Raw genomic sequence first — 18,070 nt, 5'->3', positions numbered from 1 at the left:
TTTGACCTCAGCAGCTAGTCAAAATTCAGGGTCTGGAAATGTTCCAATTGGGAGCAGAATCTGATGATGGGGTCTGCTTTTTTCTTTGATTTATTTTCCTTTAAAAAAAAAAATGTACAGAATCCTGTTTCTCCAAATGCAGGAGGAATCGAAGGCAAAAAAAGTAGTTTCTTAGTTAACAGGCCCAAGCTTAGGGGTATGGAGCGGCTTCCGTATGAGGAGAGATTAATAAGACTGGGACTTTTCATCTTAGAAAAGAGAAGACTAAGGGGGTATATGATAAAGGTCTATGAAATCATGAGTGGTGTGGAGAAAGTAAATAAGGAAGTGTTATTTACTCCTTCTCATAACTAGGGGGTCACCAAATGAAATTAACAGGCAGCAGGTTTAAAACAAACAAAAGGAAGTATTGACTATAACAGATAAATTCATGGAGGATAAATTCATGGCTATTAGCCAGGATGGGCAGGGATGGTGTCCCTAGTCTCTGTTTGCCAGAAGCTGGGAATGGGCGACGGGATGAATCACTTGATTACCTATTCTGTTCATTCCCTCTGGGGCACCCGGCATTGACCACTGCTGGAAGATAGGATACTGGGCTAGATGGACCTTTGGTCTGACCCAGTATGGTCATTCTTTGCTTCTTTTCAGACAGCCCCAACCCAGAACCTTTCTCTAGGTTTTTCTCAGAGTCACACTTTGCTTACATGCTTCTGCTTGGATTTTTTTTTCAGGCTGTTTTTTTTCCCCTTCTCTCTCTGGTTCTCTGTTCTGCCTTCCATGCACTCTTTTTATTTCTCTTACCCCCAAAATTACTCACAATACTCAGAAGAAAAACAAAACAAACAAAATCCTTCCACCCACATAACTCAAAACTCTTGGGCAGGTTTACATAACCCTTTTGTCTTATATGGGGGGTTGTGATTAATTTATCCTTACGGTTATGTTAATTGAAGAGTGCAGTCCCACCCATCAATCTCAACAAGGTTTTAACTCAACCCATACCAAAGTTTCACCTACCTCATAACAATATCTTATTGGCACACAAGCTGCTGCTATACAAATGGTGCCAAACTATAAAAAAAAAAAAGAGAAACTTCTGCCTGTCAGAAACAGATATAATAGCCCAGATCCTCAGAGGTATTTAGGCACCTAACTCACACTGAAATCAATTAATAAATGGAAGTTAGGTGCCTAAGTACTTTTGTGGATCTAAGCCAGGGGTTGGCAACCTGTGGCACACGTGCCAAAGATGGCACGCGAGCCGATTTTTGATGGCACGCTGCTGCCTGCCAGGGTCCTCGCCTCACTCAGCCCGCCCGCCCACTGATTTCTCCTGCGGGGGCAGGAGGCAGAAGCTTGGTCATCTGTCAGCCAATATTGCCCCTCCCCCGCTTCTTCCCCCAGCGTGGTGCTTTCCTGCCCCTCCCCCTCCCCCTCCCTGCCGCCGATCAGCTGATCACCCTTGCGAGGGAGAGGAGGAGCGGAGCCAAGCCGCAGCATGCTCGCTGCTCCGGGGAGGAAGCAGAGAAGAGGTGGTGACGGGGCCCTCAGGAAAGGGGTGGGAATGGGGCATATACCCTCCAGCCCCCTGCCGTGAGCACCCCAGCCCTCTGCCCTGACCCCTAACCCCCCCCACACACCCAGCCTTCTGCCCGGACCCCTGAACACCCCCACAGACAGCCTTCTGCCCTGACCCCTGCACCCCCCCCACCCCACCCAGCCCTCTGCCCTGACCCCTGCATCCCCTCACACACCTCCAGCCCCTGTTCTGACTCCTGCACCTCCCACACACACCCAGCCCCCCCACACCCCATGCCCTGACTCTTGCACCCCCTCCACATCCCCACCCCCACCCTGAGCACCAAATGGCAGCTCCTGCACCCACCCACCCCATTCCCACCTGCACCCCTGGGTCCTGGCTGCCGGCCCCACTCAGCCTGCTGCTGAACTAGGTGAATGTAACCCCAGGCCGGCAGCATAAGATCAGCAATTTAATTTAAATTTTAAATTAAGCTTCTTAAACATTTTGAAAACCTTGTTTATTTCACATACAACAATAGGTTAGTTATATAATATAGAATTACAGAGAGAGAGCATCTAAAAAACATTAAAATGTATTACCGGCACGCGAAACCTTAAGTTAAAGTGAATAAGTGAAGACTCAGCACACCACTTCTGAAAGGTTGCTGACCCCTGCTCTAAGCCAAAATTTGCTCACTCCTTTGGAGGTTTATATCCTGCACCCATTTGTTGTAAGAGTCCATTCCTGACTCAGGTTGCTGCATAGTGCATTGCATCTTTGCTGTCTCTCTCCTTTTTCTCAGGTCCATGTAAAGTTTTAGGGTTGTTTTTTTTTTTTTTGTAATGCTTTTTGATTAAACGACTTTGCTGATCACCTGAGGGAAACATTTTCTTGCACTCTCCTGCATTTCACCCATTGGAGGAGACAGTGCCTCTCTGCGTCCATCTCTCTTTTATGAGCGCACCATTGCTCCTTTCGGGCTTCGGGCTGGCTGCTGTCTACCTGTTTCCACCTCTAGCTTGAGGTCACTGGTCCTGTGTCTGGTGAGCGGCTTTTCATCGCGCTCCCATAATCTGCCGCCGCTGGGTGATGCTTCCGCGCAGGGATGTTTAGCAGCCTCGGTCGCAGCGAGGCGCGTTTTGTGCTTACGGGCGTGCTGCTGTCGGTGTCCATCGAGCACCCGGCCTAGATTGCCGGTGGGCTGCTGCTTCCTCACCAGGGGCTCGGCGCTGCTGCCCGCTGAGCTGCGGGAGGGTCATAATATGCTGCAAGGCAGGGGCCGGTGGCTGCGGAGGTGGCCCCACCAGCAGCCGGGCTCTTTGCCCCCACAGTTAAAGGGGCGCGACGCGGCCGTGGCTGGCAGAGGAGTGCCGGCCACGCGCACGGGAGCGCTGATATAGGACTACGGGAGGCCCCCCGCCCGGGGCTGGGTGAGACCGCGCGGCCCCTTTAAGAGGCCGGTGAGCGGCTGACGGGTGGGATCACGTGGCCCGAGGCTGGAGCCGGAACCCGGCCGGGCTGGGAAGCGTCAGACAGCGGTGAGGCTGTGGAGCGTGGACCAGTGAGGCAGGGGTTGCGCGCGCGCGCTCTCACTCCCTCCCTCCCTTCGCCCCCCCCCCCCTCCCGGCCGTCTCGCGCGCGGCCGGGCTGTGGCGCCCCAGCTCGGAGCAGGAGTCCGCGATCCGCTGCGCGGGGCGGCGTTCCTCGCTGCCCTCCCGCTTCTCTCGCCGGGTCCGGCCCCGCCGCCGGGCTCCGGAGCATGGAGCTGTTCCAAGCGAAGGATCACTACATCCTGCAGCGCGGGGAGCGGGCGCTCTGGTGCAGCCGGAGGGACGGTACCCTGCAGCTGCGACCCGGTGAGTCAGAGGCGGCTTGGAGGGGAGAGTCTCCGGCACCCGGGGACAGGCGGGCTGGGCTGGGCTGGGGACAGGTGGGGTGAGGAGACTGGCCGGGGGCGGGCGGTGGGAGGACATGGCCGACGGACCCGCTCAGGCTAGGGCACGGGGTGGGCAGGCTGGGGAGTGAGAAGGGGGATGGCGGCTCCCCTGGGGGCGGGACGAGCGGGGGGTGACGAGGGGGATGGCGGACCCGCTGGGGCGGGACGGGGGGAGGGGGTGACAAGGAGGATGGCGGACCCGCTGGGGAGGGGCGGGGGTGGGACAAGGAGGATGGCGGACCCGTTGGGGAGGGGAGGAGAGGAGAAGGGTGGGCGCGGTGGCAAGCGGGAGTGTGTATGTGATGGGGGATGGCGGACCCCCGGGTGGCGGGACGAGCGGGGGGTGACAAGGAGGATGGCGGACCCGCTCGGAGTGGTGAACAGGGGGTGACCAGGAGGGGGGCGGACCTGCTCGGGGGGGGGGGAGGGTGGTGAGTGGGGCTAGTGATGAGAAGGGTGGTGACTGGGGGAGGGGGTGACATGGTGGACCCGCTGGGGTGGGCAGGCTGGGGAGCGGGGGGGGGGGTGGGAGAGCAGGGGGGGATGGTGGACGCACTGATGGGGGGGCGGCGGTGGTGGTGAGAGGGATCATGGACCCACTGGGGAGGCAGGTAGGGTTGGGGGGAGTGACAAGAGGAAAGGCAGCCCTGTGGAGGAGGGGAGCAGGGTGATGAGTGGGGGATGATGAGGATGTGGGGGGCAGGGTAGCGAGTGGGGTGATGGGGAGGTTGGCAGATGGGTTGCTGAGTGGGGGTTATGGGGAGGTGCTTGAGGATGGCAGATCCACTTGGGCACCTGCAGGGTGGTGGTGATGACTACAAAGTGGGTAGCTGACCCACTGGGGTAGGCTGGTGAGTGTGGAGGTGTTGAGGAGGATGGCAGACCCACTTGGGGCGGGCAGGCAGGCTGGAATGGGTGGAGAGGTGACAGAGGATGGCAGAAGACCCATTCAGGCAGGCTGCTAGTACTTTTGAGTGCTGGAGGGCTTACAGGGTGGGGGATGAGAATCTTGAAAGCCTTGAGGCACTAATAAACACAGAGGTGGTGCTAGTCCATTGGGGGCCCTAAGCAGGAATATCCTCCCCCACCCCCCGAACACATAATGAAAAGGGAATCGGAGGTTCCGTTGACCTGTTTGGGGCCCTAAGAAATTGCTTTGTCTGTTTATGCCTAGCACTGGCTTTGGATAAACATGAGTTTTCATTCCTTCTTTCCTCTGCAGCCTGACAATGCTGTAGGGATCAGTTATTCTCCACTCCTGAAGCAATAGGGTTGTGATGGTTTGCTACCCCTGCTTAGCAAAATATAACCCAATATTTACAGTCACCTTTCCTCATTATGCTGCTGCAGCCAGCAGTCTGAATCGAAGCACCATGAGGGAAGCTGGATAGACAGCCCTGTACCTGGGGGTCTGGGATATGTGTTGTTGTGGGTACAGGGCTCTGCTGATTGCCCAGTGAAATGGGGGCTTTGTCATCTGGTCATTATGCTGAAATGGCTGTGTGATCATTGACAGTGTCTACAACCTATTTTTTATTCTTGTACTGATGAAGGATTGTACATCAAGGATAGATCTTATTCCAGTGGTGAATTTCTTAATCCTTCCTGCTGCTGACAGGAATTGGCTTCAGTCAGGTTTTGCTGTTGATAAATTATTAGAGTAGCAGCCTCAACATTGGTTTTAGAGAACTAGTCATTCACAAAATACAGAACAAGACAGAACACTTGTCCCTGTGTATATAATCTAGTATAGGCAGGGTAAAACATCATGCATCAGTTCACACACATGATGGTGTTGAGGTGTCACTAATAGTCTAAATCAGTTTAAAAGCTGTCTTTGTTTTCCTGTGAATTTTTCCCCCTGTAAAAATAAACTGAAAATGTGACTGCCAGCTGTTTATAGATTGTGTTCTCTCTTTAAATTGTATGTGTGCCGTTGAAATAGACTGGTATATGATTCCTGTCCCTCTTGGACCATCATGAAAATGAGGAAGGCCTCTTGTGTGACTGAAACAGTGTGCAAAATAAACAGTTCTTTGCTATTGATCTTAATACAGGCTGGTTATCCGGCATATTATCTGTTACATAGGGTAAAAAATTCCCTCTCCTTTCTCCTGATTTTCTTTTTATGAGCAATCAGGCAGGTTTGTACTTTCGTGCATGTTGTTCTCCTCAGACTCACTTCTGTGATGACTGAGTCTATTTTGAAGCAAGTACCAACTTTTTGTGTGTCACTTAATCATATTCAAAGATACAGTCCATAAAAGTAAAGAAACATGGGGACTCAGACTCAAATACTGAGAAAAGGAGAGGGGGAAAAAAAAAAAGGCAATACCCCTTTCCCCCAGCAATAGGGTAGTCATTTTGGATATTACTAAATACAGTACTATTCTAAGAAGCAACCTTCTACCCTTGAGTAATAGACATAGGCTTAAAATTAAGGAAATATTTGGCCCCTGACTAGTTTTTAGTATGGTATAAATACTTTGGGTACTTTAAAATAGCTAGGATATTTCACTGAAGAGGGTGGCAGCTGCTCATGGACTCTAGCTACTTCTCAATCTTACTACCTATACCTGTCTAAAATGTGAGTCCACGGAAAACTGAGGAAAATTTTTATAAGCATGTGTATAATCAAATCTATTACCATCTCTTGAGTATCCTAGTCTGTAAAGATGTAAAAATGTCTAGAATATTTCTAGCAACAAAATACGTAATCTCAAATACTATCAATCTTCATGTATCAAAATAATTATTCTCTCATATTCTCATTTAAATAAAATCCACCCCAAACAACTTTAATATTTGGCCAGGCTTATGTGTGTATGCATTAAAGTGTGTCCCTCTTGCCACTTTAATTTGCATGCTTCAGCTCACTTGAGATGGGTTGTAATGTTGTTCTAGCATCATTTATTTATTACATTTTGTCCAGGAGCTTTATTTATAGTTTAGGGTCTGACCATCTTAATTTACAAACCACACTATAACTAGCTTATAACTACCACTTATAAAATGTCTGCTGACAAAAGCTGGTCTAAAGGATAGTTTAATTGAATAAATGTTCATACAAAAAATCTAATTTTAAATTGATATAGTTAGCTTTCTACCCATCTGTAGAAAATTATATTACTCTGCACATGAGTAGTAAAATAACAAACTTGCACACACTAGTCTTTGAGATTGACGTTCTTGGGGCCTAAAGGCTTTTAATCATCTGTATGCTGTGCGTTGCAGGGATTACTGTGGTCTCATGGAACCCATTTACTTCAGGGGGGCCTTGTGAAAGTGCAGCAGTCTGTTTGCACGCTGACAATTGCAGGATTGGATTCTTACTGACTGAAAATTTAAAGGAATGCTGTAAATCTGATTCTACTCAGTTTAAAATAATGAGTAAGTGAAAAGTAATTTGATGCTACATCTGCCCCTTTGCCTTCTTGACAATTTTTGTTGTGGTTACAGCCGCATTCCTTATTTTTAAATGGTTTTTTCTTTCCTGTTTCTTGCTGTGTAACCTTTGCAAACAGGAGAAAATGAGAGTAGTGAAACTGATCATACACAAAGTACTTTCAAATGTGTAAAGTAGATCTGAAAAAAAGAAGTGTATTTCTGTAACTAGCTATTTCTTTTAGTAATAATACATTTAAAAAAACCCACTGCACTTGTCTGAATTTTGTTTAAGTTAATAGTGTACTTTGTTCCGTGGCCATTATAATGGTCAGTATTCCCCAATGACGTGAGTAATCAGATTATATGTCAGTGTTTTATCAGTTAGTAAACAGTAGAGCTATAATCTATGTGCATTGAAATGTTTCATAATTGTATAAGTTGTCAAAATGTTACATGTGGAATATGTGTTGCGTTTTTTTTTTTTTTTAAAGACGCTTCAGTTTCATTCTGTTTTGCAGTTTCATTCTGTTTAAACAATACATGTGTATGGTTTGGACTGAATCTCAGGTGGGTGATAAGCCATGCAAAATATTAATGTGTATGTATCTGAGGCCTTCCATTTGAAGAGCTCAAATTAATTTGCCAACACTACTGAATGTAAGCCTCTTGACATCCCTAGAGATAGGTAAGTATTCTCTCCATTTTATGGATGAAGGAAATTGAGACACTATCTCAGGTCAAAATCACACAAGTCCTGTGGGAGAGCTTTTATTAGAATTCTGCTCTCAAATACCTAGTTCCTTTACAAATAAACAATGATTTCTCTATTTCATATATTTAAAGGAACGCAGCCATATGTTAGAAACTCTTTACCTACTATTGTTGAAAGTAATACTTGGGATTACTGTAAGAGTGAGACTGGGTCCCAGGCAGGGCCAGCAGTATGTCTCTTAGCTTACTCTGTGCATTTGACATCCTGCTTGAGTATTGAATATATTCATTTTTTTTAACTGCATTCAGTTTCTGTTGTGTGTATGTTTTTGCACACAGCAACAGGGAAAGAAACATGAAAACCCCAAAGTGGCAGAGACACTCAGGTCAAGTGTACTACTTGATATCAAAATGAATTGATTGTAAACAGTGAATTATGTAACTTGGTATGTAGACTTGGTAAAGGAAATCTATTAAAATTTTAAAAATTAAAATTGGCTCCTTAATTATTTTTTTTAAAGATGTCTAAAAATGTATATCCATTAACAGGAAACAAAACTTGTTACTGGTCCTGGACCAGTAAATTTGTGGAGATGAGAGGGAGAGCTTCAAAACAGCTGTACTGTGTGTAAAAGTGTTCCTAAAACTGTCAGGGCATGAGGTATTAAGAATAAATGTCTTTTTGATATTTCTTCGGGTCTGAATATATAGCAAGTTTTGAACCAATAGAACATTTAAATTCCTGACTAATCTCTTAGATAGCGGAGAGAACAACTTAACTGGATTGGCTTTATTGTAATGAATGTATTTCAGTTGTTTGACTTCACAAGAAGGCTGACATTATGCCTTAATTTGAGAGATAGCTGCTTGTGTTTACACAGGCTTTCTCTAATCGTAGCTGTTTCCTTTTTTGTGGATTTAAAGCATTATTGAATCTCTATATAGAATCTTTAGATTACTCTGGCACTATATGCTAGATTCTTAACTGTCCATGATATGTCTTCAGCATGAAAATCTTACCGGGTGATCAAAACATACTTTGTTTTAATATGTTGTAAATATTTATTGACTTGTTCTAGAATAAATTGTTAGCAGTTCTTGTTTACATCTTACCTAGGATTTCCTGGCATGTATCACCATGCAGATTACAAATATGGATTTAATGACTCTTACTACAAGGATATATCTTAGTAGAAGCTGAGGAACTCCTTGGTACTAACTGATCAGTTAAAAACATGAGATGACAAGAGAACCTTAACCAGGTGGTCTTCTTCAAAGGGGGCGGGGGGAAAAAGCAATAAAGAGCTTTTTCAGCTAAGAGGAATTGTGTGACCAGTAATTTTGAAGGATAAAACACACACGGCACCGGCAACCATAATGTTTTGGACTGTGATCGCTCAAACTGAACAAGATTGTAGTTACTTCTTGGATCAGACACTTGTGAGGGGAGAAACGGGTGTCCAAAAAGGGTTTTGACTTTAGGTGATGTTTTTCCTGCTGTTAGTACTGAGCCAGTATTTTCAGGATAAATATAAAATGTCTTACATTTCACTCAGAAAACATTCAATCTAACACAACTTCTAACTGGTTGGTGTCATCAAAGACCCCATGTCTTTTTTCAAGAGCAGAGGTGTTTTTAGAACTACCCTGTAATTGAATCTATAGGAGCAAATGTGAATTAACAAAAAAGGGCACTTTCCTAGGAAACAAACTGCGTATATACTCGTTCATAAGCCGATTTTTTTTTTTTAGTAAAAAAGGGAAGCACCAGAGATGGGGGTTGGCTTAAGAACGGGTATAAAGAAGGAGAGGTGGGACACAGCCCCTCCCCCCAATAGAGGGAGCAAGGAGAGGCAGCAGAGACAGAAGGGAAGAGGCGGGGCCAGAGTCTCTCTACTTCTGGCCACGCTGCTCTCCCCCCAGCCTCCAAAGCAGCTGCAGCTCTGGCGCTGGCAGGCTGCAGCCGTGCCGCTTGACCCCACCCCCCAGAGCAGGCTGTGGCCGTGCTGCCCGGGCACCAGAGCACGCTGTGGCCACACCGCCCAGCCCGCTGGAACATGCTGTGGTTGTGCCGCCAGGTCTGGCCTGCCAGAGGTGGCTCTGGCCGTGCCGCCCGGTCTGGCCCGCCGGAGCAGCTCCAGCCAGGTCAGAGACATCCTCCCTTGGCCCTCCCCAGATAAGGTGGGAAGGGATGGGATGGGGAGAGTGTGGGGGTCCCGGGCTGGGGATGGTCACAGGGGTTACTCCCCTGACTCCCAGCTTCTCCCCCTTCCCCCCCTCCTCCCAAATTTCCCCACCAGTTGATATCCCGGCCTATCAGAGTAAGCAGCTGGAGCGCCAGGACACTTTGTTTGCTTAGGTTTACTGCCGTGCCTGCGAATGCTTGAGGTAAACAAACCATCTCGGACCACCAGTGGCTTATCCTGATGGCCTGGGAGCCAAAGTTTGCTGACCCCTGAATTATAGGGTTGGCTTATGAACGGGTTATAAAAATTTTCCATTTTTACTTATCCATCGTGGGGGGGAGGGGTCGGCTTATAAACGAACTGGCTTATGATTGAGTATATATGGTATTATAATATTGGTGTTGTAGAAAGGCTCCTGTTTCTGTGGAGGAGATAGATGCATATCAGCTGTTGAAGTAATTCCCTGCAATGGAATATACCCTTTTATAACTCACTTTGGATTCAAGTGTTTATAGAATATCTACATGGAGAAGAGATTTTTGATAATAGCTCTCTAATCAAGCAGAAAAAGGCATAGTCAGATCAGATTAAATAAGGCACATATTTTAACAGTGAGGGTAATTTAACAATTGGATCAGCTTACCTAAGGAAGTTGTGGACTTTCAGTTTCTTTGTTTCTATCTTTCTAGAAGATATGCATAGCTCAAAGAAGATCTGGGCTTGATCAAAAAATTATTGGATGAGGTTTTTTGGCCTGTGTTGTGTAGGAGATCATTGTAACGATCTCTTTTCACTTTTAAAAAACTATAAGCGGTGTTCATGGTTCCTGCCAGTAAGGGCTCTGATTCTGCAAAGACTTAAACACATGGTTAACTTTAGACACTGTGAGCAGTTCCACTGAAGCAACTGGAACTACTTGCCAGGAATAAAGCTAAATATGTGCTTAAGTCTTTGCAGCAGTAGGGCCCAACTTTGTTATCCATTGGCATTGAATCCCAAAACTTAAGCAATTTCAGATAAAACCTGATGTTTTCCAAAGGTGAAATAGTTTTGTTTGGAAGTGGCCTAATACATAGAGGAACTTTACTTTTTATGAACAGTTAGATTTAATTTGCCAACGTTTTTTGTTTTCTAAAAGTAGATATTCAGATAAATAAAAGCCAAGCAAACTACTTAAACATGTAGTATACAAAAGTAATGTATACTTATGAATATGTAAAGGCCTACATTTGAAATATCCAAAAAGGAACTAGTTTAACTTTAGGGGTTAGTGGTCTAGATATCACAGACCCCTTCATAATAAGAGCCACTCATAAGCTACATAATATGATCCACTGAGAGCACATCACAGAATGAAGTTCTGATAGTCAGATTAATATCGCTGAACTTGAAAAATCAACATGCTAGCAATGAATACGAAATTTTCTTTACTGAGAGTGGACGCTGAAGCAATCAATTCTCGTAATTATGGCACAAATCTTAAAAATATTTCTAGACCTCATGGTTTCTGAAATAATTTTCAGAAAGTAACCTTATCCAGTATTTCTTTTCTAGTCTAGAAGCAGCTTGAGTAAACTGTTGCTCTTAGTAGCTCTGCCTAGCACCAAAGGCTGGTAGAAAAGATGAGGTACTGAAGCAGGATCAAGGAACAACGTCCTGGTACAAATCTCAGCAGCTTGGTTTGATTGGAGGGGTTGGCCGGTCTGGGCTTCTTTCATGTGTTGCTCCTTGTTTGCTGGTGTCAGGTAACTTTGTCTTGTTATAATTCTTCTGTACCCCCACCCCCTTTTGAGTGGAGAAGTAGGAATGGTATGACTATGCTGAATAGAGTAGGGAAAGTATGATGTTTTGATACTGAGTTTCAGAGTGGTAGCCGTGTTAGTCTGTATCAGCAAAAACAACGAGGAGTCCTTGTGGCACCTTAGAGACTAACAAATTTATTTGGGCATAAGCTTTTGTTGGCTAGAACCCACTTCATCAGGTGCATGGAGTGGAAAATACAGTAGCAGGTATAAATACACAGCACATGAAAAGATGGGAGTTGCCATATCAAGTGGGAGGTCAGTCTAACGAGACAATTCAATTAACAGGATACCAAGGGAGGAAAAATCACTTTTGTAGTGGTAATGAGAGTGGCCCATTTCAAACAGTTGACAAGAAGATGTGAGTAACAGTAGGGGGAAATTAGTATGGGGGAAATTAGGTTTTTAATGACCCAACCACTCCCAGTCTTTATTCAGGCCTCATTTGATGGTGTCCAGTTTGCAAATTAATTCCAGTTCTGCAGTTTCATGTTGGAGTCTGTTTTTGAAGTTTTTGTTGTTGAAGAATTGTGACTTTTAGGTCTGTTATTGAGTGACCAGGGAGATTGAAGTGTTCTCCTACTGGTCTTTGAATGTTATAATTACTGATGTCAGATTTGTGTCCATTTATTCTTTTGCGTAGAGACTGTCCGGTTTGGCCAATGTACATGGCAGAGGGGCATTGCTGGCACATGATGGCATATATCACATTCGACCTAGCTACTGCCTCTCAGGGAGGTGGATTACCTATTCCAACTGGAGAACTCCCGTTGCTGTAGGGAGTGTCTACACTAGGGGTAGGCAACCTATGGCATGTGTGCCGAAGGCGGCACGCAAGCTGATTTTCAGTGGCACTCACACTGCCCAGGTCCTGGTCATGGGTCCGGGGGGCTCTGCATTTTAATTTTTTTTTAAATGAAGCGTCTTAAACATTTTTAAAACCTATTTACTTTACATACAACAATAGTTTAGGTATATATTATAGACTTATAGAAAGAGACCTTCTAAAAATGTTAAAATGTATTACTGGCATGTGAAGCCTTAAATTAGAGTGAATAAATGAAGACTCGGCACACCACTTCTGAAAGGTTGCCGACCCTTGGTCTACACTGAAGCACTACAGCATTTCAAATATAGACAAGCCCTATAAATGGGGATCTACGTTCTAGTTTGTGAAAATTTCCCTCTTCACTTAGATGAGAGGGAAATTGCATCTTAAGAGAAAATGAACACTAGCATTTCTGAGATTGATGTCATGCAGTCAGCTGTTACTGTACAGGGACCTGAAAATATGGGAGGTATTACTATAGGATTTTCTTCTCTCCCTTCCCCCCCGACCGTGGGGTACAAAAATGTGCTCACTTCGAGAGACCAGAGGTCCAGAACAAAGCATATGATGACATAAAATGTCACTAGGATAATTAAGCTGGTTGGCTGCTATCTTTTTTAGAATTTAATTGAAAGAGAGCAAGTAGTGCTGACTGCATTCATGTGACTGATATAATTGAAGATTTGAAACAGTTGTCAAGCTCCACTGAAATTTTAACTGTGACTTGCTACTTCAGTTTATTAGAAACTAATGATGGATTTCTCCATTTGTCAGCATAAACCTTTCACAACCGTGTGTAGTACCTTTTTGCCTAAATCTGTATGGAAACTAAATAAACAGTCTTTAGAAAAAGAGATTGAGTGAGTGAAACTTCAAAGTATGAGACCAAAATTATTTCCTTGTTAATGATTAAGGAATGCTGCCTGTCTTAAATGAACTTTCAGGATAGCTTTATGAGCAAGGAATTAATTCAGTAGGCCTGGGCAGATAAAAATGGATCTAGTACGTCAAAAGCTCTGACTCTTGTAATTTTAGACTCATCCTCATCCCTGACTCACTTGCTGGTTGCTGAGAGACCCTGGACGGAACTACAGTCTTTCATTCATAAGCAAATATATGAATTTATTTATGCGTATATGGGGTCTCTTCCATTGACAAAAACACTCTCAAAAACAGACTGCTTTCAGTCTTCGGAGACTATTCAGTTTTTTACTCTACATTTTAAATCCCTGTTTTTCTACACAAATGTCTTTCTTTGTCTCAGAAGCTTTTGTGCTAAATAACTATTTCCACAAATCCTACTGACTGTTCATCCCTTCTTTCTCCTTTCCCCACCCTCCCCTACTCATCAGTCCTTTGTAACCTCCAGGCGTTTTCCTTTCCCATCCTATGCAGTGAGGAGAAGACTGGGAGAGAAAAGTATTTCTGAAAACTTTCCAGACTCTCTGTTCACGTCATCACCTGCAAGAATTTTTGGGGAAGTGCTGTATCTGTTGCATGTTGGAATAGATAGATGGTGAAACTTATGTTTGGATATTGTGCCAATGTATACATTTTTTTAAAAAGTGACTTATCAAGATTTATTAGCACAGTTAGCAATTTCCAAGTGCCTGGTTTCTTTGTCTTACTGAAGAAATGGGGGCCATTTATGTACTTATCTGGGCGCATCAATTTTTAATGTATTTATACTTGAAACAATGCTGTGAGGTAGGAAAGTACTGATATCCTTGTTTTACAGATGGGAACTGAGGCACAGAGAGACTGAGACTTGGCCCAAGGTTACAACTAGAGCAGGTCAGAGACATCCTCCCCACCCCCCCACTGTTCTTATTTCCTGCAGGGCTTTGTTCCCCCTCCTTCATGAAAACACATACTGTCCCTCAGTAATACAATGAACTCCTGAAATACTTAAACTTAATTTAATAAGATTAAACTTTAATTTAGTATGGTTGTCCAGGATATTGTTATATCTGTCATAACCTCTTTAAGATATGGCCTTTCCCATCATCCACACAGCTAAAGCTTTTGTCGAGGCTTTCCTCATCATGGCTTGATTACCGCACCTCTTCTTCTTTGGTCTTGACAAATACAGTCTTGCCCAACTAATATCATTCAAAATACTGCTGCAGGGATTGTGTTCCTAGCTCATTGCTTTGACCATGTCACTCATTTGCATTCCTCCACTGGCTCCCCTTTCTCTGTCACATCAAATATAAGGTACTTGTCTTCACTTTCAAGGCCCTTCCCACCCTATCTATCATCTCTTGTTGAAATCTCGATAGTAAATTTCCATCTCTGGCCAATAATGCCGGCTTTCATTGCCCCCTTGTTAAATTTTCACAGGCACCTTCATGCTTTCTTCCATGCTGCCCTTCAGCCTTAGGAGGAGCTTAGGTGTTTAGTCCCAGGTGACAGGACTACCTGACCTACTAGTGTCACAGCTGCTTTCCAGAACGCCTCTCAGGAAGAAGAGAGATTAATATCTCCCAAGTCTTATTGTTTCTTCCTAATGGCCCACCAAAGCTGATGACCTATTGTCTAGTGCGTGTCTCCCAATTAAACACAGTTGTAATTGTCACATAGTCAATATTCCTAACTTTAGATACAGAAATGATGCATGCATACAAATTGGATAATCACATTCAGTAAATGATAACCTTTCCAATGATACCTTACAAGACCCATCTTGCATAAAATATATCTTAGGCCATATTCATATCATAACAATATTTCTATGAAGACTATGGAGTGTCACGCCACAGTATGTAGCATATATTTTTTCATCCTTCCTTTTTACTAAGTGGCTGAACAGTTTTTTGTTTTAGCTTCATCAAAAAGACATTTGGATGCAAGCGAAGTCTTGTAACCCTTTATCCTGAAAAGTGAAAGTTAGGAGTCTGAAAATAGAGGTTGGTAACAGACAGTTATGCAGACTTACCTTGTTGGCAACAATGATTATCAGCAAAACCCAGAGGATTCAGTTGTTAATACTGTGCCCTCCATGAATCCTCTGTCCACTGCCACAGTGCAGGAAGTGCTGTGTGCCAGTGACACTGAGGGGTAGTCTACACTAATGCGTTACATCGGTGCAACTGCGTTGTGTCTGGTGAAGACACGCTATGCCAACGGGCGAGCACTTTATTGTTGGCATAAAATTGCTTACTTTCTCATTTTGTCTGTATGAAATTTTAGTTTGCACTAACTTTGCTAGTGCTTTTTATGTAGCCTGTTGTAAAACTAGGCAAATATCTAGATGTGTTGATATACCCCCTGGAAGACCTCGGAGTACCCCAGGGGTACATGTACCCCTGGTTGAGAACCACTGGTGTAGATGAGCCCTAAGTGTGAACATGCCAGCTTGTGAGGAGATGGAACATAATTGTGGGATATTGAGTCAGTGGCATAATCCTACACTTTGGAATTGACCCTGACAATGGGAATCTTGGTATGTTCGAATATGAAAATTAATATCCTGCTAGCACTGCCTCTCTTTCAAGACTTTCTAACATATCTCCCAGGAGCATAAAAATGCTAGTCCCAAGTGGATTAAAACTGCATTAAAATTGTGGAGCTAATTATGTATGCCAAACTTCACTCCTATCACTTTAGTATCTCATATTCCCTTCATCTCTGGGGTGAAGGTATAATAGTCTCACTGTCTTCATAGTGCCTAGCATACTTCTGATGCTATGTTTAGTGTTTTAATTCTTGCAGCATTGGACCTTTCTGCATTCACAGTATACTCTTTTAGAGTTTGACTTGGATATACAAAAAAGAATTTCCCAAATATGATGAAATTATTTACTCAGAGCTAAAGAATAATGTGCTGTACATGCTTGGTTCAGGGTGTGACACCTACACGTTAATCATTAACTTGAAATGAATGACTCATGCTTTATGCAAGTTTAAAGGAGAAGCTGTCTTGCCACTGCATAGCAGGACAGTAGGGGAATTTTTAAACAAAGTTAACTTACTATATGTTTAAAGGCTATACTATTATTTTTTTTAAAGAAAGGCTTATTAAAACATTGTACAAGAAAAATATTTTTTCTTTCCCTTCACCACTGGCAACATTTTTTGTCATGCCTGCCTTTGCCAGAGGTCCATTCTCTTCTTCGTCCAGCTCTTTCTAACTGATTTGTGTAGCTTCAGAAACGAGACTGGCATTTCGGAATGTATAGAGATAAGGTCTGTCCCAAAGATCTTACCATCTTGGGGCCTGATCCTGCAAGCACTTGAGTAAGTTCTGATCATGTTGTTAGTTTTTTTTTTTTTTTAAATTCTAAATCATGCTGAATCTCCTCATTCTTATCTCTAAGGTGCCCTGCACATTGCTTTTCCACCTCCATCTCTATACTAACTTCTTACTATGGTACTGTTTGTGAGCTGTGCTCTATCAGCTGCTCTTGCTTTACTGATCCCTGTCCCTTTTCTTGATTCATGTCTCCCTACTTGTTTTCATGCTGTCTAATGCCTGGAATATTCTTTGAACCAAGCAACCTTGCTTTCAAAGCCCTTCCTAAAAACTCATTACTTCTGCTGAGTCTCTCTCTTTTTTTTTTTTTCTCTCTCGTCTGCCGTATATGTGCATGCATATATAAAAATAACTATAGCATATTAAATCTATAACCTGGAACTTTGAGATACATGTGAAATGACTTTTGTAAACCCATTTTTCTTTTCTTTGTATGTTGTCTAATTTAGCTTGAATTCTTCAGTGCGGGGGACCATGGGTGAAACCCTGACCCTGTTAAAGTCAGTTGTAAAGCTTTCACTGACTTCAGTATGGCCAGGATATTACCCTATGTCTAAGTTCCATGCACACTTTTGGTTCTTTAAAAAAAAAAAATAAAAAAAAATTGTGAATTACATCGCATATCAACTTTTTGAAAGGCAAAATATTTCTAGCTTTTTAACATAACTCTTTTTTGATACATTACAAATATGCTGTTATGTATAACACCTACATCTTCACATGCAGAGTGCAACTTTCAAACTGGTGTTCAAAATATTTTAAATGTATTCTTCAAGAATTGTTTTACAGTGTCACATTGGTTATCTCTTCCAACCTCTTCCTTTTTTTACTTTCCCTTCATCAAATGGAACATACCTGTGTCTGAACTGCACTTTAGCTAGACCAGCTGGACAAGTTCTCCTTTTCCTGTCTACTTTTTCATCACTTTCCTCTTCCCCAAGAACACAGCATGTGCCAGACAGTGTACCAGGAAATGGAAAAGGCTGAAAATGATGAAGATTTAATCAGCTTCACCTTGCTGCTCCTATTATGTTACTGTGCATACAGTATGCACAAGAGCAGTGCTATAGATAGGATTATCCCTAGAGAATTCCGACATATAGAGGGAGCTGGAAAAAGCAGGATACCCAGGACTTTCTGCCAAATTCAGGCACCCAGATAGAAAAATAAAAATAAGTGTACTTGAAACAAAAATTTGTTCATTGTTTAAAAAACTGCTCATTATCAGTGTGCAATCTGACATCTAATATAATCTAAATATAAATCTAATATAAATACAAATGATCATGTATCAAGTACAGGAATGATTTTTGAATATTGATTCTTCGCAAGCCTAGATTAATGAAAATAGCATGCTATATTAGTATATTATGGCTATTAATTCCTGTAGTAGCTGCTGTAATTAAAGATTAAATTAAAAACTGGATGTGCTTGTGCTG

The 18,070-nt window shown here is 43.4% G+C and overlaps 1 protein-coding gene across 1 annotated transcript in view; it reads left to right on the top strand.

Annotated features, from left to right (window-relative positions):
• Positions 1–3,146: 3,146 nt before the first annotated feature.
• INPP5F (inositol polyphosphate-5-phosphatase F) overlaps positions 3,147–18,070 on the top strand; it is a gene marked incomplete at its 5' end in the record, with an annotated part of 100,441 nt that continues 85,517 nt past the window's right edge. Inside the window, 1 exon segment of the mRNA XM_034775887.1 lies at positions 3,147–3,381. Within this exon segment, the coding sequence (XP_034631778.1) occupies positions 3,285–3,381 (97 nt within the window).

The sequence above is a fragment of the Trachemys scripta genome, chromosome 7 (genome assembly GCF_013100865.1).
Source record: "Trachemys scripta elegans isolate TJP31775 chromosome 7, CAS_Tse_1.0, whole genome shotgun sequence".
NCBI classification, from domain to species: domain Eukaryota; kingdom Metazoa; phylum Chordata; order Testudines; family Emydidae; genus Trachemys; species Trachemys scripta.
The sequence above is the reverse complement of the archived record's forward strand: the minus strand, read 5'-3'. Positions and strand labels throughout refer to the sequence as shown.